We start from the raw sequence: 24,747 nt of genomic DNA, 5'->3' as shown, positions 1-24,747 counted from the left end.
GTAGCTGTATGTAATCTGATATGTCTCTTTAGGGCTAGCTGTAAATACGTACATCCCAGGCTCAATTAGAGGCTAATTGCTGGGGAAATAGATTGGCAGCTGGTATAAATCTCCAACATCTCACCAAGGATAGAAGAAAGCATCAGGAAATGCCTGATTAACTTTCTCTTTTTTATATATATATTTGGGCTGATAAGTGGCAGGTAACATTCGCGCAACAGAAGTGCCAGGCAATGACTATCTCCAACAAGCGAGAGTCTAACCACCTCCCCATGACATTCAACGGTATTACCATCGCCAAATCCACCACCATCAACATCCTGGGGGTCACCATTGACCAGAAACTTAACTGGACCAGCCACATAAATACTGTGGCAACAAGAGCAGGTCAGAGGCTAAGTATTCTGCGGCAAGTGTCTCACCTCCTGACTCCCCAAAGCCTTTCTACCATCTACAAGGCACAAGTAAGGAATGTGATGGAATACTCTCCATTTGCCTGGATGAGTGCAACAACACTCAAGAAGCTCGACACCATTCAGGACAAAGCAGCCCACTTGATTGGCACCCCATCCACCACCTTAAACATTCACTCCCTCCACCACCGGCGGACCGTGGCTGCAGTGTCTACCATCTACAAGATGCACTGCAGCAACTCGCTAAGGCTTCTTTGGCAGCACCTCCCAAATCCACGACCTCTACCACCTAGAAGGACAAGGGCGGCAGGCGCATGGGAACACCACCACTTCCAAGTTCCCCTCCAAGTTACACACCATCCTGACTTGGAAATATATCGCCATCCTTCATCGTCGCTAGGTCAAAATCCTGGAACTCCCTCCCGAACAGCACTGTGGGAGTACCATCACCACACGGACTGCAGCAGTTCAAAAAGGTGGCTCACCACCACCTTCTCAAGTGCAATTAGGGATGGGCAATAAATGCTGGCCTTGCCAGCATTGCCCACATCCCATAAACGAATAAAAAAAAATATATTATATATAAGAAAACAGAGATGGCAGAGTTAGCTCCAAATCCAACTTCCAGCTGTTTTTTGAGACCGCCAAAAGTTGAAGTACAATTTTGTCTCAAATGCTTGAAAACATCATGAAGTGAACAGTGTTCAAGCAACCATCTGTGGACCCCAATAGGGTAATGTGGAGCATCTATGGACCACAAATTGACCACTCTCATCGCCTAGTGGACCCCGCCATGATACAATTGTGTTGCCCTGCAAGATGTTTCTGTACAAGTTTACACTTGTGGAATAAAATTTCAAGTACACAGATAATTCGATGGGACTCCAACAAAATGGTATAAATTGAGCCCAAATATTTTGGAATAAAATACACACATTAGATCTGCTTGTACGCACTCCACTATCCCTACTTGAAATATTCTACCTCTTCGTATGACTACGGGGGTAAAATTTTGATGGATGTTCTCCTACTCGTCCATTGTAACTTCAGCAAAAGAGTCGCAGAAACCCCGGAAAACCAGCATAAATACCAGTTCTGCTGTTCCCTTCCACTGAAGTTATGGCAGCTGATCGGGAGAACTGCTGCAGAAATTCATCCCTATCTCATTTACAGTGTAATATTTTTTTTTCCTAGATCTGTCTTATAGACAAAAAGTTTCAAAATTTGTGCTAAAATATTCCAAAAATATAAAAAATTAGAAATTTATTCTAAGTGCCAAATAAGTCTTCAAGTTACAGAGTGGGTGTGTAGGGATGTCATTCAAACAATATTTGGGCACAGGGTACTATAGAAAATCTGCAAAGATTTGCATAAATTTTAACACAGAACAATGATATTGGACGAGTCTGCTAATAGTCATTGTCAAGCAAGATCAAGTTATAATACCATCATTATTCCTAAAAGTGGCTTTTGCATTTTGAGAGCACGTTTCTTTCCAAAACATCATCTTTGTTTGCTTATGAAATTAAAGCAGCTTTTCTAAAAGGGCTCTTTTTGTTCCACAACTCCCAATTAGTTGTGTTATGACAAGTTCATTTTAGTTTTTACTGTGCCATTGGCTGCTATCTTTCAAAATCTTCAAAGATGGGCGACAAAAGAAGCACCTATCATTGATGGTTCCAGCTATACCAATTGTTTTACAAGAGTATCTTGTTTTACATTAACCTATGAAAACTCAAGGACTGCCTTTAAAAGTTCATATCTCAAGAACGAAAGGTGTAATTTGTGCTTGCGCAATGTAGATTTCTTTAAGCAGGTGACACTATAACAAAGGAATAGGATTGATGAGAAAGAGAATCAGGAAGAGATCAATGAAGTAGGGGCAACACAAATTGGCAGAGTAAAAGAGAAAGATAGATTGGGAAAGGTTCATACAAAACAGAAAGTATTTTTTAAGAAATGGTCAATGGAATAGGAATAGGACTACTGTGTTTCTATGTCTTCTTTGTAATGACAATCTATTTAGTCAAGCTCTCTCTACTCATTCACACTTGGATTTGAACCCTGATCCTAGAGGGGAAAGTATAGTTACTGTAAACCTCTGCCCCAACACAATTCCACAAGAATTTACCTTTAATAACTTTAAGTGAAATGGAAACAGAAAAACAGATAGCTTCTGTAATGATCAGTAACATGTCATTCTAGAATGGTACACTAGGTGGAGCTGTATGTTTAGCTGTATGTATATAAGAGTGGGACTACCAACGATGCACTAGGCTACCCAGAAGGCAGAAGTCAAGATGGATGCTGTACAAGTCCACATGGCATGGATAAAGTGACTAGCTAGAAGCTAGCTGTTCATAATGAAAACGGCTAGTTATTAATGAACATAACATGGTACCAGGAGTTGTAAAATCTGCTGAATATTGTGAAATGCGACATGGAGAATTTGAAGCCACCGGAGGGTTTGAAACTCACGGGGAATGTCGACTGCAATTGGCGGACTTTCAAACAACAATTCGAACTCTACATTTCCGCCATTGGATTCGGTACGATGCCAGATGCAAGGAAAATAGCGTTGCTGCTCACGGTTGCAGGCCCGCAGGCGATAGAGGTATTTAATACATTTGTATTTAATCAAGAGCAGGACAGAAAAAAATTGGACGATGTGCTAAAGAAATTTGATACACATTGTTCTCCCAAAAAGAACGAAACTTATGAGAGGTACGAGTTCTGTTCACGGACATAGCAGCAAAATGAGACTTTTGATAGCTTTGTGACCGATCTGAAACTGAAAGCACAGACATGTAATTTCTCTGAACTGAAATCATCCATGATTTGTGACCAGATTGTGTTTGGTATTCATGATAAAAAGGTCAGGGAACGTCTGTTGAGAGAAACCGAACTAACATTGGAAAATGCTGTGAAAATATGCCAAGCCAGTGAACTAGCTCAAAAGCACACGAAGACTTTCAGTGAAAATAATAATAATGCGATTGTAGTAAGTGATAGTGCTGCTGTCGGTGCTGTGTCCTACAAAGGAAAGAAACGTGGGCAGAGCAGAAATGAAAAGCAATCGGAGGAAGGAATTTTTAATTGTACATGCTGTGGTTACAAACACCAGTCACGAAAATGCCCAGCATTTGGAAAAATGTGCACAAAATGTCATGGAAAGAATCACTTTGCCAAACAATGCTTTTCAAAAGTAAAAACAAAGAAAGGGCAACAAGTCAATATAATTGAGGACACTGATTTCAGTGAGACATTTTTTGTACGAATGGTGTCATGTGACAATATCAAAAAGGATACAGAAAATGTGCAGCCCTCAGGAATGGACAATGCTGAACATAAAGTTAATGCAGTAAAAGAGAACAAATGGATGATGCCACTGCAGGTAAATGGAGCATTAGTTACATTGAAACTAGACACTGGGGCAAAAGCAAACTTAATCAGTATGAATGACATTAAAAATATGAAAGAAAAGCCCAAAATACAGAAAAAGTCAGTACTACTGTAGAATTATAATGGATAGAAAATAGATAGCTTAGGTGTATGCAGACTTAAAGTGACAGTCAAAGACAAAGTGCATCATCTCATGTTTTCTGTTGTGGCTGAAGGAAGTGATTCACTACTAGGTGACAAAGCTCGTGAGGACTTAGAACTGGTCAAGAGAGTCTACCGTATAAACTGTGCCATAAACAGACCAGATGACTCAGTGGATTCTGTAGTGAGTAATTTCCAGGATGTGTTCAAAGGGTTTGGAGTTCTACCATTCACTTACAAGATCCAGCTAAAGGAGGATGCTCAGCCAGTGGTACATGCTCCACGGAGAGTTCCAGCACCCCTGCGTGATAGGCTCAAGAAAGAACTGGACAGAATGACCACACTAGGAGTCATCAGGAAAGTCGAAGAGCCAACAGACTGGGTTAACTCCATGGTATGTGTAAAGAAAAAGAACAATGATCTAAGAATATGCATGGATCCAAAGGACTTAAATGCAAACATAAAACGTGAACACTGCTAGATTCCCATGCGAGAAGAAATCACCAGTGAAATGTCAGGTGCCAGATACTTTACAAAGCTCGATGCCTCACAAGGATTTTGGCAACTAAAACTGGATGAAGAGAGCACCAAATACTGTACCTTCAACACACCATTTGGCAGGTATTGTTTCCTCAGAATGCCTTTTGGGATAATATCTGCATCTGAAATCTTTCATAGAGCGATGGAACACATAATTGAAGGTCTGGAAGGAGTTCGGGTCTATGTTGATGACATCATCATCTGGGGCTCCACACTGAAAGAACACAATGAGAGACTGACTAAAGTGCTACAGAGCATACGCCGGAATGGACTGAAGCTCAACAAAGCCAAGTGTTAGTTTGGCGTCCAGGAAGTCACTTTCCTAGGAGATAATCTATCTGGTAAAGGAATAGAGCCAGATATGGAAAAAGTAAACGCCATACTCAACATGCCCCGACCCACTGACAAAAAAGGAGTGCTACGCATCATGGGGATGATAAACTTCATTGGAAAGTTCATTCCTAACTTGTCAGCCAAGACAGCCTGTCTGCGAGACCTGCTACATAAAACAAATGAGTTCGCATGGACAGAAAGACATGAACAAGAGTGGATGGAACTCAAAACAGTGCTGACAACCACACCTGTACTCACCTTCTTTGACCCAACAAAGAGAATCAAAGTGTCAACGGATGCATCAAAAGATGGCCTAGGCGCGGTCTTGCTACAAGCAGAGGGTGAAGATTGGAAGCCTGTTGCCTATGCCTCCAGGTCTATGACTGATTCTGAGTGTCGATATGCCCAGATTGAAAAGGAATGTCTAGGCTTGGTAGTTGGACTAGAAAAGTTCCATGGCTACATATATGGACTTCCCACCTTCACAGTTGAGACAGACCACTGCCCACTGGTTGCCATCATAAAAAAAAACCTGAATGAGATGTCTCCAAGGATTCAACGACTCATGATGAAGCTGCAAAGATATGACTTTGAACTGATCTACACACCAGGCAAACACATTGGCCCAGTAATTCGGGTCGGTGGCTTGCCGCGCGTGCAAGCCCCTGATATGCACTTACCCGACGCGCTGACATTTCACCTCCAGGGACGCCTGGAATTCGTGTTTGAAAAAGAAGATTCCCGGGCAGCGTCTGACATCACGCCGCCCAGGAGTGCAGCCAGCGCGAAGCCTGGAGCGCGCTGTGCAAGTGAGACACGCCCCTTGAGGTCTCAGTTTAATAGGACACGCCCCCAATGTTTCTCACAAGCTGCTAAGCATTTTTACATGCAAAGCAGCATTTTAAATAGGTTTTTGGTATTTTTATGAAGCTTTTGGTAACTTTTATAAACTTTTAAAAACGTTTACATTATTTTGAAGAATCTGAAGTAGTTTTAAACAGAATTAAAGCTATTTAAAGACTTTTAAAAGCCCTAAAATAATTTTTTTTATTCCATTTATTTATTTACCAATGTCGTCGTCATACGTGTCTTCACATTGTTCCCTTTGGGGAACTGTATGAAGTGGTGGAAGGATTTATGGCCGTGATTAACACTCATTCCGTGACCGTAACCATCTTTGAACCAGCCATTAGGGTGGTTAGTCCTATGGCGGGAGGGTTTTACGGGCTCCCACAAGCTATACAAGGAGGGGGGGCCACCCACACCCACGGACGCAAATATCCCACTGGATGTCAACCCAGAATTTATAGTTGGAGCTCCGACTCCACTTGCCGGGACTGTCTGGAGCGGGGTTCGAAACCCTACCCCGTCTGGCCCAGTGGCGGGGATCCTACCGCTATGCCAAAGGCCCAATCCGATTAGCAACGTGAAATGGCTGGAATGAGCACAATTCACGGCATTAAAAGAACTCACAATTGAACTGATGACCTCAGCAATCTCCTTAACGAGGTGGAGGCGCAGCGCCTGCTCATCATTGGTAATGAGAAGTCAAAGGCGCCGCAAAAAGGACAGATGATAGCTTGGTCTTTCAAGTGGCAGCATAGGGCTCCAGTCACGGGGAGGGAAAAGGCGCAGGAAACGTATGGGTGTCACCTTTTGCGCGGAGTGGGCCTTCTGCGTAGCGGTAAGCATCCCCGCCGCTGGGCCAGAAGGAGTAGGGTTTCAAACCCCGCTCCAGACAGTCCCGGCAAGTGGAGTCGGAGCTCCAACTATAAATTCTGGGTGGACATCCAGCGGGATACTTGCGTCCGCGGGTGTAGGTGGCCCCCCCCCCTCAGATGGGCTGTGGGAGCCCGTAAAACCTTCACGCCATAGGACTAACCACCCTAATGGCTGGTATGAAGATGGTTATGGTCACGGAAGGAGTGTTAATGTGGCCAGAAATCCTTCCACCACTTCATACAGTTCCCGAAAGGGAACAGTGTGAGGATACGTACGACGATGACCTGTTGCGCAATGCACCTCCTTGGACCCTCAGTCGCAGATGCGAGAGGGCAAAGCGTGCAATTGTTAAATTTTTCATTTTATTGGCATGTAAAATGTTGGCCCAGTAATTCCCTTCCAAACGCGCGAGTACGGTCGGGGTACTTACGCGTCTGTCCGGAGGAAATGCCGGTTTTCAGCATGCACAGCGCATGCGGGGAAAACTGGCATTTCCTGTCCTCTGAACGAAGGGGTTCAGAGGCAGAACGCGTGCGACTGTACAGGCAGCGCGTGCGCAGTAAAATTTGCCGCTTTCATTCATGCTTTCAGTGAGGTCAAGTCAATACAACTTACACATGAAAAAAGCATGAGTACAGTTGCTCCAGAGGCTGCGGTTGTTTGGGAAAGGGATTAAAGTTATTTTAAGAAATGCTGAGGTAAGTTTTAAAGTTTATTTTTGTTTTTTAAAACGGGTTTTCAGTACTGTAGGTAGAAGGATCAATTGTGGCTATGTGAACTGAATTTGCTGTGTTTATTAAATGTGAAAATGACTCCAACATTTTTAAGAAAGAAACTTTTCATCAGTAATATATTCTTTTAAGTAATTATGTATGTATGTCTGTATATATTCCTTTGCGTGTATGAATATATTCCTTTACTTATGTGTATGAATGTATGTATTTAATTATGACTTTCAGAGAAAGTAACTTATTGGAAAATCATAATTAAAAACATACATTCATATACATAAGTAAAGGAATATAAAACATACATACATATACGTAAAGGAATATATGCGGACATACATACATAATTACTTATTACTGATGAAAAGTTTCTTTCTTAAAAGTGTTGGAAATGTTACATTACTCATTTTAGAACACTCATTCTCACATTCAATTCACACAGCCACAATTGCTCCTTCTACCTACCGTACTGAAAACCCGTTTAAAAAAAAAAAAAAATTTAAACTTTAAAACTAACCTCAGCATTTCTTAAAATAACTTTGCTCCCTTTCCCAAACAAAAATATTGCCTTTCAGAAGCTCCACGATAAAATATATCTTCCTCCGCAGCCTTGGACCAACTTTACACATGCTTTTTTCAAGTGTAACTTGTAAGGACTTACCCTCACTGAATCCATGAATGAAATCGACGAAGTTCACTGCGCACGCGCTGTCTGTGCAGTCGCACGCGCTGTGCCTCTGAACCCCTTCGTTCAGAGGACCGGAAATGCCGGCGTTCTCCACATGCACGGTGTTTCCTGAACGCCGGCATTTCATCCGGCCAGATGCGTGAGTACCCAGACCGTACTCACGCATTTGGACCCGAATTACTGGGCCATAGTGTTAGCAGATGCACTATCCCGAGCACCCACAATGAGTCATGTGAGCTCTACTGAAGAAGACGTGGATGTTCATGTGAGTATGGTCACTGCTGCGCTGCCCGTGTCAGACACAAAATCAAAGCAAATAGCAGAAGAAACAGTAAAAGATACAGTATTACAAACAGTAATAGAGAACATTCACAATGGTTGGCTAAAAAGTTCCTGTCCAAAGTACTATCACATCAGGTCAGAGTTGAGTGTCGCAAGTGGACTATTACTAAAACAGAACAGAATAATCATTCCACAGGCTCTACGTCAAGACATGCTCAAAAGGATTCATGAGGGACACCTCGGAATTGAAAAATGCAAAAGGAGAGCAAGAGACACTGTTTATTGGCCTGGCATAAATAAGGACATTGAGAACATGACAGGCGAATGTGAGACATGTCAGAAACACCAAAACAAACAAGCAAAGGAACCAATGATAGTAGCTGACTTACCAACAGCACCATGGCAAAAGGTTGGTATGGACCTTTTTCATTTGAATGGTAAAGAATATCTAATAGTGATTGACTACTATTCTAACTATCTTGAGATGGCGCTGCTCTCAAGCACCACAGCAAGCAGTGTCATAATGCATGCTAAATCCATCTTCGCCAGACATGGAATTCCCAGGATTGCCGTTAGCGACAATGGTCCGTGCTTCAACTGTAAGGAGTGGCAACAGTTTGCAGCACAGTATGACTTTCAGCACATCACATTCAGTCCTTTGTATGCTCAATCGAATGGTAAGGCAGAAAAAGGTGTTCAAGTTCTCAAACAGCTACTGAAGAAAGCGACAGAAAGCAAGTCTGATCCTTATCTCGCCCTGCTGAGCTACCGAGCCTCACCTTTAGACTCTGGTTCTTCACCTGCTGAACTCCTAATGGGTCGCAAGTTGCGTACCACGCTACCCTGCTGTGCAAAAGAAAAGCAGAGTAAGGAACTAAGACAGAGACTTCAACTGTTAAAGCTGAAACAGAAATCATACTGTGACAAGTCATCCAAAACTGAAACCATTGACAAGGGATGATGTTGTCAGGATTGAGGATCCAGATGCATGGTACAGGAAAGCTACAGTTCTTGAGGAAGTAGGACCAAGGTTAGAACTGAGGAAGGACAGATTCTCAGGAGGAACCGCCGTTCCCTCCTAAAAACACAAGAGACTATCCAAGAGCAGATTGATGACAATGCCGCAACTGCATCTTGTCAATTACCACCAGAACAATCTAACACAAACACACATACAGGCTCTCATGAAAACACATCAGACTTACCCGTGCTGAGAAGATCCACACGTGAAGTAAAGAAGCCTGATAGACTTAATCTTTGAGTACAAAGAAAACTATAATGAAAATGTATTGACTGTTGTGAAGATGTTTATGTCGTTATGATTGATTAATATTGATTTTGTTTAACCTCAAAGAAAGGGGGATGTAATGATCAGTAACATGTCATTCTAGAATGGTACACTAGGTGGAGCTGTATGTTTAGCTGTATGTTTATAAGAGTGGGACTACCCACGATGCACTAGGCTACCCAGAAGGCAGTAGTCAAGATGGATGCTGTACAAGTCCACATGGCATGAATAAAGTGACTAGCTCGAAGCTAGCTGTTCATAATGAAAATGACTAGTTATTAATGAACATAACAGCTTCCTTTATCATTTTCATCTATATTCTCTATCAATCTAACCCACTAGAAGAGAATTATGTACAGTGCCTACCAGTAATGGATAGATAAGAATGAAGACAGCTGATCCCAGCAGGGCAGTAGGTCCAAGGAACAATGCAGTGTAGATGATTCCTAGTATGGCAACAAGGGGGCCTCCCGTCAACATGGATCCCACAGAGGCCACTTCAAAGAGTCGCTGTCCATCGTTTGAGCAGATGTTCACCAACTGAAAGAGAATGACAAGCTCAATGGAAATCTCGTCATCTGGTCAGCTAGTTTATACTTCCCTATATGCAATTGAATAGTGAGAGTTGAAAACTCCTCCCATCAGGACACAGCTTAACGTGATGCCTTCAAGTAATAAAATATCCCAAAGTGTTTCACAGAGGATGAAGATACCAAGCAGTAAAACAACAACAACAAACTTTATATATATAAATCACTTCACACACGCAGCAAGATTTCTTAAGTGTGTTTATCAATAAAGAGAGGGATATAGTGGACATTAAGCTTGAGGAGAGGGGAGGGGATTGGTGAGGTTAGGATGGGTAATCAAAAACACAGGTGAATAGGAGTGTTGAAAGCAGGAAGGGAGGTGGCAGGGCTGAGAATCAAGAATTCCAGAGGGCAGGTGTATAAGGGCTGAACAGGTGGCCATCAATGACGGAGTGAAGGAAGTGAGGGATGACAAGTCTGGTGTTAGAGGAGCGAAGGGTGTGTGCTGGGACATGAAGCAAGAGGAAGTCACTAATGTAGTGTGTGGTGAGGCCACAGAGGGATTTGAAAATGGGGCCAAGAATTTTGAAATTGTCACACTGGAGCAAGGAATTCAGTGGCATTTCGAAAGGACAGGGGGGATGGAAATGTGGGGCTTAGTGCATATGAGGACATGGGCTGAAGTTTTTCAGACGAGCTAAAGCTTGTGGAGGATTGTTGCAGGGATGTCAACTAGAAGAGCATTGCAAAAGTCAAGCTTTAGGTGATGAAAGAGGAAAGTTAGGAGAGATAACCATGGTTGACTCACTCCCACTCTGCCCTCACCCCTGCACCACTACCTCAGCTATTCATGCATTGTCTGTGACTTGAAATTGTTTTTAATTTATATGCCTCCTATTATGTCATGTAAATATTATATCAGCCATTTAGCCATCTCCTGTTTTCCACTTCAGCCCTTTACAGCTTTATTTATTCATTTTCTTTTGAGTGTGTGTATGAGTCGTGTGTTTTCCTTCCCCCTCATTTTGTTCTGTTCCTTTTTAAATGCTATTCATCCGCAATATTTTTCTGTACTGACAAAGGGTCTACACTTGAAACGTCAACTCCTCTGTTCTCTACAGATGCTGAATGATCTGCGAAGTGTTACCAGCACTTTTGGTTTTTCTTTCAGATTTCCATCATCTGCAGTTTCTTGCTTCTTGTCTTTTGTAGGCATGGTTGAAAAGACTGTTTTCAAAAGCTTCCTCAAAACCTGAGACAGAAACAGTAAGGCTGAGGGTTCCGAGAGGGAGTTCCAGAGAGTACGGCTGAGGCTGATGGTGGAGTGACGGGAGGGTGGGATGCGCAAGAGGAGAATCTTAATTTGTTTTGCTCTCTCCTTCACTTTCATCACTGCTCCATGTTTGTTTCTCGCCCTCCTCATTTTCATGCCTCTCCCTCCTCACTTTTGCCCCATTCTCCCCCACCTCCCCCCCCACCTCACTTTTGGCTCTCTCTCCCATCCTTTACTTTTGTTTCATCCCTCCCTTACATTTTTCATTTATCTTTCTTTTCCCTCAATTTCATCTCTTTTCTCTTGTTTTTGTATTTCACTTATGCTTTTGACCTTCCCTCTTCTCCTCTTACTCATTCCTCATTTTATCTCTGCAACACTTGTCTTTTCCCTTTGTTTTATACAGTATTGGGACTGTCACATGTGAAGAGGATAGCGGCAGGGAGCAGGACTTTAAGCAGAATGGGGAGCCAAACTTTAAACTAAGCCAGGGGAAGGGTTGCTGAAATAACATTTCACAGGCTAGCTCAGGCTAAAGGTTGCTCAAAACTTTCCTGACCATCCTGAATATGGTTATGCTAGTAATTCTGAGAAAAAGATTTCATCAAGCGATTTTCCTTGCTAGCTGTATTAATTCTGTTTCAGATGCTCCTCTGCCACTTGAGTATTAAAATAGATAGATCTAGATAAATAGAAAACGTTCTTGTACGCGACACACAACGAGGAAATGCTTACTTCTCCAACCGTCACAACTTTAGTGTTTCGTAGTTTAAGAATTTTTTCAAAGGCCAGGGTAAGTAACGCTCCCCGGAGTCGAGTTCCAGTTCGATAGTTTAAAGCCCACGTCAGAGCAAATGACCATGAACGCACCAGCTCTGCTGTAAAAATGCCCAACACTAAGAGCAGCCCATACTGAAGGTTTGATTCTGAGGCTTGTGCATACTCTAACAGTCTCCTAATGACAAGAGCCTGTTGGAAAAACACAAAGTGTCAATATCTAGATCATCAAATCAAATCAAATCAACTTTTATTGTCATTGTTAGTGCACAAGTGCAGTACAACGAAATGTAGGCTTGCGGCTCCCGAGAGTGTACAATTTGGATTAGGACACTTAAACATTTCAACATACATTTGTACATATATATTAGCATAAATATGACCATAATAAAGTACTTTGCAAGATATTGAACTGTTAATATGCAAAAAAAATTAAGTCAATGCTCTTAGCACATAGGAAAGGAACTATATGGCAGTGCAAGGTTTTAGCAGATTGTAGCTGATGCAGTGAATGCTTTTTTCAAGGAGTGACATTGAGAACGAGAAAAGTCTAGAATACATTTAGATAAACATAAATTCAATGCAAGATTTCAAAGTTTCAATTATACATGGAATGTACGATTTTGCAATTTCATTTTTTGTTTAAGAATGTAACTGTTTTCCATTTTTCAAAACATCTTGGGAGCTAAATTGGATAGCCCTGAAAACAGGCCTGGAGATCACGATGCACGATTAACCCGCGCCCGTTGATTGCAATGCAGGCAGCACACCAACTTCATGCTGCTCTGCATCCAGCCAGCACTAACCGCGCTGTTCATTGGCTGGACGCATCAGGAGGGGGCCAATATCGGGAGTAGCTAGCACCAGTGCTTAAAGCTAGCCTGCACCTCTTAAAGGGGAGGTACATTGTGGTTGGAGCAGGTGCTGGAAGTCGTGGTTGAAGAGAATCAGACCTGAAAAGAGTAAGGAATGGTACAGCAGGGGGGGAGAGCAGGCTCCAAGGTTTTTTTGATGCTGCACTTGGAGGTCTTGGTGGAGGAAGTGGAAAAGAGGAGAGATGTCCTGTATCTGCAGGGGGGAAGGGGGCCCTCCAGACACACAGTCACAAGGCAGTGGGAGCAGATATCTGTGGAGGTTAATGCTAGGAGTCAAGCCCCAAGGACCTGGCTGGAGTTCTGCAAGAAGTTCAATGACCTCACATGAGTGGTCAAGCTCAGTGAATGCATCTTCAAATGCCAGATCCTACTAACTGCACCAGTAGCCTCAGCCACTGCTCAAATCACCACAACCCCATCACTCACCTACCAACAATCTCTATCAATCAGGCTGCATACCTAACATTCATATGCTTCACCTTGCCCTCACACACTGCTGCAAGCCTCACACTCACATCTCACAGCTCACACACACACTGCCAACTATTCAACCATGACAACCACATCAGCCAAACACATTGCACGACACTGACTGACACACTTCCCTCTCTCTTGCAGGACAAGGTTGCACACAACTGAAGGCAGCAGGCGCTAACCGGAGGGGGGCAGGTGCCTGCTTGTCATAACCCCCATGGAGGAGATGGCGCTGGCCATTATTGGGATGGTCACTGCTGCCAGCGGTGGGGCTGAAACCATCGATGATGACGGTATCCTCAAACCTAATCCTCCTTCTCACATCCACTTCCCCCTCATCCCACATTCTCTTCTGATTTACAAGCTGCAGATAGTGTAAGCATGCACCTCTTACTTCCCACCACCCCCACGCCCCGGCTCCCGCACCACAACCTTAGCCTTGTACCTTTTTCCTTTCAGATTTCCAAGAGGTGCAACCTGGTCAGGCAGTGGAGGAACACCAAGAAGAGAGTGATGATCAAGACACAGCACCATCACTTGATTTCACACTCACAGCCGCCAGCTCAGATACTGACACTATGCGTATCTTAGAGGATAGATTAGAGGCAGGATCTGCATGTGGTGAGACATTTAGCACAAGTGGTCTGCAGCCAGGGTAGAGGGCAAGGACTGTGCAGTTGCCAGCTTGCCAGAGGGCGAGGTCACTGATGGGTTGTGCTGCAGAGCACTCGGATGAGGACTTCAATGGGGCGGCCTACAGAAGGCGGCTGATGGGTATGCACAACAAAATGCTTGGTGCATTGGGAAACCTGTAGAAAGCCTGTGGTTAATGTGAAGGAGCACAGAGGAGTCCAGCACTGACTTTTTGCAGAGTTTGGAACCCACTCTTTCCAGCATGGAAGTGGTGATCAACAGCAATGCAAACTCAGACTGCTGCCATCATGGCTGTGGATTACAGTGTGTAAAGGGGCTTGCAGAATGTCACAGCAGTCCAGGAATCCTTCAACAGATTACTAGGATTGCTGAGGTGCCACCCTGGGGGAGTGGCAGTGACTCCATGGAGCACAAACCTGCTGTCCTCTCTCAGGAAGACAGAATTCATCCTCCCACCCCTGCCACTCCGCCAGTGCCCTTGCCTGTCAGCCAGCCAGCCCAGACTGCTGCTGCCTATGCCAAGATGATGCAGTCCGTAGCTGGGCCTTCCAGGCCCAGAGCTGCTTGAGTACATCCATCAAGGCCATCTGCAGTCTCCTCCACTGAAAGTCAGCAGCCTTCCAGCAGCCATGCTGCGGCCACAGGGGTAGCACTGCGTAGGAGCACTAGGACGGGCAAAGGCACATGGAAGACAGGCACTAAGGGAATGCACACTGGTGATTAGTTGACTTTTGTATGCAATATGGCATGATTTGATTTATAAATTTGGTTTGGAATGTTTATTTTGTGGTGGCTTTTATTTTTGCATTGTGGCCAAGTGGATGCTGTGATGGTCAGTGACAGAGGGAAGGTAAAGTTGGTGAATGTGGAATTGAGGTTGCGGTTACTGGTATCGCACTCGATGAGTTCTTCACAGACAGCCTGGGCAGAAAAGAGCTGTCTAGGTTGCCTCCTCCCTTCCTGTTCTTCCTCCTCCTTGTGCTCCTGCTCCTCAGAAGTAAGAGAGGGTGGGGGGACAGGAGGTGACATTCAGGTAAAGGGATTGAGGAGCTCACCAAGAGCATTGCTCTATCAACTGTTCCATGACTTGTCTAGCTGTAATGAGTTCTCCTGACCCAGTCCGTGGTTCTCTCTTGCTTTCACCAATTCCTCCTCGTTTGATGATGTCGCTTATTGTTGCTGTGTTTCCTCCAAACCTAATCCTCTTTGCATTGCAGGTTGTGCGGAATGCAGCAAAATACAATGTTGCGGCCCACTTTGCCTGGGCCATATATTAGGGATTACCAGAGTGATCAATGCATCTGTTGGCAAGATAATGTATTGGTTTCTCTGGCAAGGAGGGCATTGTTAATGTGTTTGATGCAGTTGTGCACTACAGACTGGGAGATACGGATGATGTCCCCTGTGGCAGCCTGGAAGTAGTCTGTGGTGTAAATGTTAAGGGCAGTGGTGATTGACAGTTATTGGCAAAGCATGACCCACCCCCGGTCTACCAGGCAGCAGGTCCTGTTGTAGCATGCTGCACTGGTCAGCAACAAACTGCCTGGTGAAGCGCAGCATCCTCCTGCACTGCTCCATAGAAATATCCAAGAAAGCCACTCTCTTGGCTTATAGACCATGTGGGATGGATAAGGCCTTCTACAAGCAGCCCTCTCTCACCTGCTATCTTCTAGCAGGCTTAACTGCTTCAGGCTGCTCCTTTTCCTCCAACTGTTTGTCCATCCAAAGGAGTGAAGCAAAAACAGTATAGTGCTTAATGAGGATAGGTAAAGGGAAAAACAAATCAGAAAAAGTGAACTGGTAGCTCAGAGCTGACTTGGAAATGCACTACTCACAATGGCCCAAAGATCCTACTGACCTGAGTGCCTGCAGGTGAATACAGCTGCCCGTCATGTAAATCAGTTTGTGAAGTCAATGGCGCTATATTTTACTTAGTGGATTGGCCACTGGGCGGGACTTCTGACCCGCCCAGTTAAAATTGCGCCAGAGTCCATATGATATCATCGGGACCCTATTTGAATGGATTCGTGAGACATCCACCTCTTGCTAACGGATGAATTTCCAACCCTCAGTCAGCTGCAGAGTCAAAATGCTGGTCGGTTCTGCAGAAACAAAATGGCAGTCGGCCAGTTTCTGGTGGGAACGGACAGTAAGTTGATTTTCCCGTTTTTAACCGATCACCCACCCGTTCCCGCTGGTATTATTGGGTAAAAATCAGGTCCATGTAAAATTGAACCAACGTTACCATTGTACTACTGGGCTGAGTTATGTCATTTTATGAGACATGGTTGTATTATAAGAAACAATCGTAACAAAGTGATTCTGAAGTTTATAACCGGGCTCTTTCTGCACGTGGAAAGTACTAAATAAACAGAACTCCATGACAACCTTTTTTGGTATCTCTGGTAAGCGAAGAAAGAAGTGGTTTTCAATCAATGTTGCACATTGCTCAGGTTGCTGGCAGAATATATATTTAAAATCATATTATTTAGTTTGGTTTAATGCAGAATAACTCAAGCAAGCTAAATGTGGCAGTATACATAAACCTGAGGCACAAATGAATCATTCCTCTCGCTACCATCAAAAGCCACCTGAAAGCCTACTTATCCACCATGACTTTGGTCACCTCTCCTAACTCTTGCCTTGCTATCGTACAGCATTTGTTTTATATCTCTGTGAAGCAACTTGGGAAATATTACTACTTTAAATGCAAGTTGTTGTTGGACGACTGGAGAGTGATGATTAAAACCAGTAGCACTTATTGTGAACATTACTAAGTAATATCACTCCCTGTGTTAATGTCATAGAAACATAGAAGATAGGAGCAGGAATAGGCCATTCGGCCCCTTGAGCCTGCTCCGCCATTCAATGCGATCATGGCTGATCATCCAAATTCAGTACCCGGTCCCTGCGTTCTCCCCATACCCCTTGATCCCTTTAGCCTTAAGAAATATATCTAACTCCTTCTTGAATATATTTAATGAACTGGCCTCCACCGCCTTCTGTGGTAGAGAGTTCCACAGGTTCACCACTCTCTGGGTGAAGAAATTCCTCCTCATTTCTGTCCTAAATGGCCTACCCCTTATCCTTAGACTGTGTCCCCTGGTTCTGGACTCCCCGACCATCAGGAACATCCTTCCTGCATCAAGTCTGTCCAGTCCTGTCAGAATTTTATAAGTTTCAATGAGATCACCTCTCATTCTTCTAAACTCCAGCAAGTACAAGACCAATCGACCCAATCTCTCCTCATACGTCATTCCTGCCATCCCAGGTATCAGCCTGGTGAATCTTTGCTGAACTCCTTCCATGGCAAGAACATCCTTCCTCAGATAAGGCGACCAAAACTGCACACAATACTCAAGATGTGGTCTCACCAAGGCCCTGTACAACTGCAGCAAGACATCCTTGTTCCTGTACTCAAACCCTCTCGCTACGAAGGCCAACATACCATTTGCCTTCTTAACCGCCTGCTGCACCTGCATGCTTACCTTCAGCGACTGGTGCACAAGGGCACCCAGGTCTCGTTGCACTTCCCCTTCCCCCAATCTATTGCCATTTAGATAATAATCTGCCTTCCTGTTTTTGCCACCAAAGTGGACAACCTCACATTTATCACATTATATTGCATCTGCCATGTTTCTGCCCAATCACCCAACATGTCCAAATCATCCTGGAGTTTCTCGACATCCTCCTCGCAGCACACACGCCCACCCAGCTTTGCGTCATCTGCAAACTTGGAGATATTACATCTACTTCCCTTGTCTAGATCATTAATATATATTGTGAATAGTTGGTGTCCAAGGACCAATCCCTGCGGTACCCCACTAGTCACTGCCTGCCACTCGGAAAAGGACCCGTTTATTCCAACTCTTTGCTTTCTGTCTGCCAACCAGTTCTCTATCCAAGTCAATACCTTGCCCCCAATCCCATGTGCCTTAACTTTACACGCTAATCTCTTATGCAGGACCTTATCAAAGGCCTTCTGAAAGTCCAAATACACCACATCCACTGGTTCTCCCTTATCTATTTTACCAGTTACATCCTCAAAAAAATTCCAGTAGATTAGTCAAGCACGATTTACCTTTTGTAAATCCATGTTGACTTTTTCCGATCCTGTCACTGTTTTCCAACTGCTCTGCTATTACATCTTTTATAATGGACTCTAGCATTTTCCCCACTACCGATGTCAAGCTTACTGTAATTCCCCGTTTTCTCCCTACCACCTTTTTTGAATAGTGGGGTTACATTAGCTACTCTCCAATCCATGGGTACTGTTCCAGATTCCATTGAATGTTGGAAGATGATCAGCAATGCATCTACTATTTCTAGGGCCACTTCCTTAAGTACCCTAGGATGTAGATTATCAGGCCCTGGGGATTTATCGGCCTTCAATCCCATCAATTTCCCTAACACCATTTCCCTGCAAATACTGATTTCTTTCAGTTCCTCCCTTTCATCAGGCCCTATGTTCCCCGGCATCTGTGGGAAGTTATTTGTGTCCTCCTTTGTGAAGACAGAACCAAAATATGTATTTAGTTGGTCTGCCATTTCTTTGTTCCCCATTATAAATTCCCCTGATTCTGACTGCAAGGGACCTACGCTTGACTTCACCAATCTTTTTCTCTTCACATATCTATAAAAGCTTTTACAGTCAGTTTTTATGTTCCCTGCAAGCTTATTCTCATATTCTATTTTCCTCTTCTTAATTAATCCCATTGTCCTCCTTTGTTGAATCCTAAATTGCTCCCAATCCTCAGGATTATTGCTTTTTCTGGCCAATTTATATGTCCTCTCCTTGGATCTTATGCTATCCCTAATTTCCCTTGTTAGCCACGGTTGAGTCACCTTTTTTGTTTTATTTTTGTGCCAAACTGGAATGAACATTTTCTGTAGTTCATCCATGCAGTCTTTGAATGTTTGCCATTGCCTATCCACCGTCAACCCTTTGAGTGACATTCCCCAATCAATCCTACCCCACTCGCGCCTCAGACCATCGTAGTTTCCTTTATTTAAATTTAGGACCCTAGTCTCTGAGTCAACTACTTCATTCTCCATCTTAATGAAGAATTCGATCATATTATGATCACTCCGACCCAAGAGGCCTCATACAACAAGGTTGCTAATTAATCCTTTCTTGTTACATAATACCCAGTCTAAGATGGCCTGATCTCTGGTTGGTTCCTCGACATATTGGTCCAGGAAACCATCCCGTAAACACTCCAGGAATTCCTCCTCCACAGTATTGTTACTAATTTGGTTAGCCCAATCTATATGTAGATTAAAGTCAGCCATGATGACTGCTGTGCCCTTATTGCACGCTTCTTTAATTTCCCTTTTAATGCCATCCCCAACCTCCACCTTACTGTTTGGAGGTCTATATACCACTCCCACTAACATTTTCTGCCCCTTGGTATTTCTCAATTCTACCCATACAGATTCCACATCATCAAAGCTAATATCCTTCCTTACAATTGTGTTAATCCCTTCTTTAACCAGTACTGCTACCCCACCTCCCTTTCCTTTTTGCCTATCTTTCCTGAATATCGAATACCCCTGGATGTTGAGTTCCCAGCCTTGGCCATCCTGGAGCCATGTTTCCATAATCCCAACCAAATCGTATTCGTTTACCTCTATTTGCGCAGCCAATTCATCCACCTTATTACGAATGCTCCTCGCATTAAGACACAAAGCGTTCAGGCTTATTTTTTTAACGCTCTTAGACCTTTTAGAATTATTATTTACTGTGGCCATGTTTGATTTAAACCGTTGATTTCTCTGACTGCCACTTTTGTTTTTCTCCTTCCTTTCTTTTGCTTTTATCCTTGTTTCCCTTTCCTCTGTCCCCCTGCTCAGGTTCCCAACCCCCTGCCATCTTAGTTTAAACCCTCCCCCACAGCACTAGCAAACACTCCCCCTAGGACATCAGTTCCAGCCCTGCCCAGGTGCAAACCGTCTGGTTTGAACTGGTCCCACCTCCCCCAGAACCGGTTCCAATGTCCCAGGAACTTGAATCCCTCCCCCTTGCACCATTCCTCTAGGCACATATTCAGCTGAAATATCCTTCTATTTCTACTATGACTAGCACGTGGCACTGGTAGCAATCCTGAGATTACTACCTTTGAGGTCCTATTTTTTTATTTACCTCCTAACTCCCTATATTCAGCTTTTAGGACCTCATCCCGGTTTTTACCTATATCGTTGGTACCTATATGGACCATGACAACTGGCTGTTCACCCTCCCCTTCCAAAATGTTCTGCAGCCGCTCTGAGACATCCTTGACCCTTGCACCAGGGAGGCAACACACCATCCTGGAGTCTCGTTTGCGGCTGCAGAAACGCCTATCTATTCCCCTTACAGTAGAATCTCCTATTACTATAGCTCCACCCCTCTTTTTCCTCCCGTCCTGTGCAGCAGAGCCACCCCTGGCGCCAGGAAGTTGGCTGCTGCTGCCTTCCTCTGATAAGCCATCCCCCCCCAACAGTACTCAAAGTGGTGTATCTGTTTGAGAGGGGGATGTCCACAGGGGACCCCTGCACTACCTGCCTGCGCCTAGTACTCTGCCTGTTGGTCACCCGTTCCCTTCCTGCCTGTCCAACCTCTACCTGCGGTGTGTCCAACTCGCTAAACGTGCTATTCATGACTTCCTCGGCATTGTGAACGCTCCAGTATGCATCCAGTCGCAGCTCCAGCGCCACAATGCGGTCTGTCAGTAGCTGCAGCTGGATACACTTCCTGCACACGTAGCTGTCAGGGACACAGGAAGTGTATCCAGCTGCACCACATAGCGCAGGAGGAGCATACCACGTGGCTGGGCTGTCCTGCCATGATTTACCCTTGAATTAATTGAAATTAAATTAAATCAATCAATCCCACCAATTACACTACAGTTAAATGGTTTACCAACAGTCCCCGTTACACCAGAGCGACCTTAGTAACTATAAACCACAGTGACATATTGTAGATATAGGGCAAATATTTGAGGTAAAGGAATATTTTAGATCTGAACTGACTGATTGTCCTTACTTTTGATTTCAGCATCCAACCAATTCAGGGAGTAAAATGAACAACGCTGCAAAATTGAGGCTTCGTAATTCCAGAAAAGGGGGTGAATAATGTAATTAAACCAAAAACATTATTCATCATAGTCAGCCATAAAGCAGCCATTTAATTTTAATAAAACAATAGGCTTGCAATTACTGATTACTTAAAACATCCTTCAGTAATACAATGGGGTCATCTCATTTTTAGCATATGTTGAAGTATTTTCCCAGTGTCTTATGGGATTATGATGGTCGTGAAATGGGATCACATTGCCAAGGAATCTCAACGAATTGATGAAGTACAGTCCAATTTATAATTAGTACTGTACTGTTAGATCCGTGGTTCAGTGGATAAATAATTACACGGATGCTGTACATAAACAAATAACAGGTCTTTACTGGAGGGTAATCTCTAGACTGGGGTACAGAGGCATGCGCACAGCTTATATACCGGTGTGGTCACTGCCGGTACTACAGTATACAGGAGCTGTAAAAAGTAGTTCTGACTTAAAGCATATACACTACAATTCCTCCCTTTTTAGATTAATAATACCCCCTTAATATTCAAATAACAATTACATTTTTACATGTACATTCAATAACAAAAGTCCATTTATAGATTCAGTCTTTGGGGCGGCTTCCTGACCCTTTCGGGATAGCGCCTTTCCGGAGGTTCTTGTTCTTGGTGCAGCGGCGATTCTGGCCCCCTTTCATCGGGTAGTTCATCGGGTTCCACTGCTACTGGGTCTGAAGTAGATGCTACCGGTATGTCGGGTTCATCCCCAGGTACTCAACTCCATTGTATCAAAGAACCTTCCAAGTGGGCCAGGAGTTGCTGATGATAAGGAGCCTGATGCTGAATGAGAACCATCATCTTCTTGAATGGAAGCAGAGGAACTCTGGGCTGACTGCTGTGAGCTTTGAGTGAAGTTGTTGCATTTGGATAAATGCTGCTGCATCTTTGTGGCATTCTTTACATGTGGCTTTCTACAGTGTTTGCACATGTACACAGTCTTTCCATCTTTAATGCCTGGGGTAAAATGCTTCCACACATCCGACGGTAAACGTGGCATTGTTCTATGCAGAGAAATAAAGGGCATTCATCTCTGTGTCGAACTGCGGTCAATCAGCACGATTGCAACAGGGTGAGTACATTTTTGCTGATGCTCCATGTGATGGAAGCATGACCTGTACACACACGACGCTACATCACCAATAGTGTATTATTTTGTATATTTTAAATTGAAGGACAACAGAGTTCAACAAGTAACTGGTTTATTTGGTATAAAGTCTGATTTACTTACTGCATCATCACAACATCAGCAGAAAACAAAATGACTTCCCTCAGGACCCCTAACCTGGATCTTAAAAAAACTATAGCAGTCTTACAGATGCCTGCAGGCCAATCACAATTCGATATGCAAATATTACAAATAGAGGGAGCTAATCGCTCATCCACTCATCCAACCAATCAGGACACATTTGTTCACAATCACACACAAAACTTGTAATTATTAAAACAAGCCAAGTAAGAAGATAAACATATATTGATTAAGAAATTCCTTAATAATTAAGATTCCATCTCTGTTAGTAATTTTAAGAGAGGACCTGTGGAAAAAAAAGAAAGAAATACAAAAAAAACAACATTATGCTAGCATGTGCTTTTTTGGGCAAAATTCCCAAAATTCCCAAGCTAAACTTCCCGTGGAAAATTTCCTGAAATTTACCGGAAATTTAGCGGAAACTTTCCACCCCTTTGTAACCCTATACTCGAGACATGGGGTTGACGCATTCCTGTGATGCTAAGATCTGATTGACGTGTCGTCTCACAATGTTCTCCCCGACATCCACTGTGTACATTAATGGCCCCTGCCTTGTACATATCGTTCCGGGTTGCCACTTCTCTGTTCGATAGTCCCGGGCCAAGACTGGTTGCCCTACATTGAAGCTCCTTGTCGGCTTCTCGTTGATGTGCTGGAATTGTTTGTCCTCAACATTTCTTCGCACATTTAGTCTGAGCAAGTCCAGACGAGATCTCAACCTTCGGTTAAAGAACATCATGGCCGGGGTCTGGTTGGTAACTGCATGTGTCGCGTTTCGGTAGGTTAATAAGAAATTGTCCATCTTATGTTGTAGTGGAATTTCCTCGTTGCACATGGCCTTTATCGCCTTCTTAAAGGTTTGTACGAACCTCTCAGCCAATCCATTGGTGGCTGGATGATACGGGGCGGATGTGTAATGCCTTACCCCATTCCTATTCATGAATTTTTGGAACTCGTCGGACACAAACTGTGGTCCATTATCAGAGCAGATCTGCTCTGGCAAACCGTTTCTGGCAAATATGGTCTGTAGGACTGCAATCGTTTTCTCTGTAGTGGTTGAAGACATCTTTATCACCTCAGGCCACTTTGAATGAGCATCCACTGCTATTAAGAACATTGAGTCCATGAATGGACCAGCGAAATCAATGTGCACCCGTTGCCATGGAGAGGAGGGCCACTCCCATGGGTGTAGAGGGGCATGTGGTGGTGCATTTTGGACCTTCTGGCATCCTAAGCAGCTCTTAGTTAGGTCTTCGATTTGTTGATCGATTCCCGGCCACCACACATAAGCCCTAGCTAGGCTTTTCATTTTCACTCCCCCCAGATGACCTTCATGTAGCTCATTTAGCACTCTCTCCCTTAACTTGGGTGGAATCACCACTCTGGATCCACACATCACTGTCCCCTGGCATACTGACAGCTGTTCTCTTCTGGATGAGAATGCTGGCAACAGTGAGTCGCCATGTGTTGGCCATCCCCTCACCGTCAATTCATATACCCGTGACAGCGTCGGATCATTGCGGGTCTCCTTCTCTATATCCGCATTTGTTACTGGCAATCGTTCAATTATCGACGAATAAAATATCTCGATAGGGTCCACTGCTGGTGCTTCCTCCACAGTAGGCAGTGGCAGGCGCGATAGCCCATCAGCGTTCCCACGCTGTCTCGTGCCTTTATATTCGATTTCATATTGGTTCGCCCCTAGAAAAGGGGACCATCTTTGTAGCCGTTGCGCAGTCATCACCGGAACGCCCTTCTTTGGATTAAAGATGGAGGCAAGTGGTTGGTGGTCAGTCAGCAAGGTGAACTTCTGCCCATGCAGATAGTGGTTGAATTTTTTTACTCCCCATACGAGGCTGAGGGCCTCCCGGTCAATCTGGGCGTAGTTGCGCTCGGCTGAGGTTAGTGACCGAGACGCAAAGGCTACTGGCCTCTCCAACCCGTCTGGGAATTTGTGCGACAGCACCGCTCCAATGCCGTAGGGTGATGCATCACATGCCAAACGAATTGGTAGTGCTGGGTTGAAATGGGCCAACACCTCTTTTGATGTGATCAATTCTTTACACTTCTGGAAAGCTCGTCTACGTTCGTCATCCCACTTCCATGGTACCCCTGTTTGCAGTAGGGTGTTCAGCGGGTGTAATACCGTAGACAAATTTGGTAAGAACTTGTGGTAATAGTTTACCAGCCCGAGGAACGACCTCAGTTGTGACACATTTTCTGGTGCTGGAGCCTTGACTGCTGCCTCAATCTTGTCAGGGGAC

At 44.1% G+C, this 24,747-nt stretch overlaps 1 protein-coding gene across 1 annotated transcript in view; it reads right to left on the bottom strand.

Moving 5' to 3' along the window:
- The window catches only part of LOC147125073 (ATP-binding cassette sub-family C member 5-like), a 243,980-nt gene that overhangs the window by 140,972 nt on the left and 78,261 nt on the right, over positions 1-24,747 (bottom strand). The window contains exons 5-6 of the mRNA XM_085997000.1: positions 12,076-12,309; positions 9,904-10,077 (exon numbers count right to left, since the gene is read on the bottom strand). Of these exons, the coding sequence (XP_085853126.1) occupies positions 9,904-10,077; positions 12,076-12,309 (408 nt within the window). The remainder of the gene's footprint in view (positions 1-9,903; positions 10,078-12,075; positions 12,310-24,747) is intronic.

This window comes from Somniosus microcephalus, chromosome 1 (genome assembly GCF_052327205.1).
Source record: "Somniosus microcephalus isolate GS21.2 chromosome 1, FLI_Smic_1.0, whole genome shotgun sequence".
In the NCBI taxonomy this organism is placed as follows: domain Eukaryota; kingdom Metazoa; phylum Chordata; class Chondrichthyes; order Squaliformes; family Somniosidae; genus Somniosus; species Somniosus microcephalus.
The sequence above is the reverse complement of the archived record's forward strand: the minus strand, read 5'-3'. Positions and strand labels throughout refer to the sequence as shown.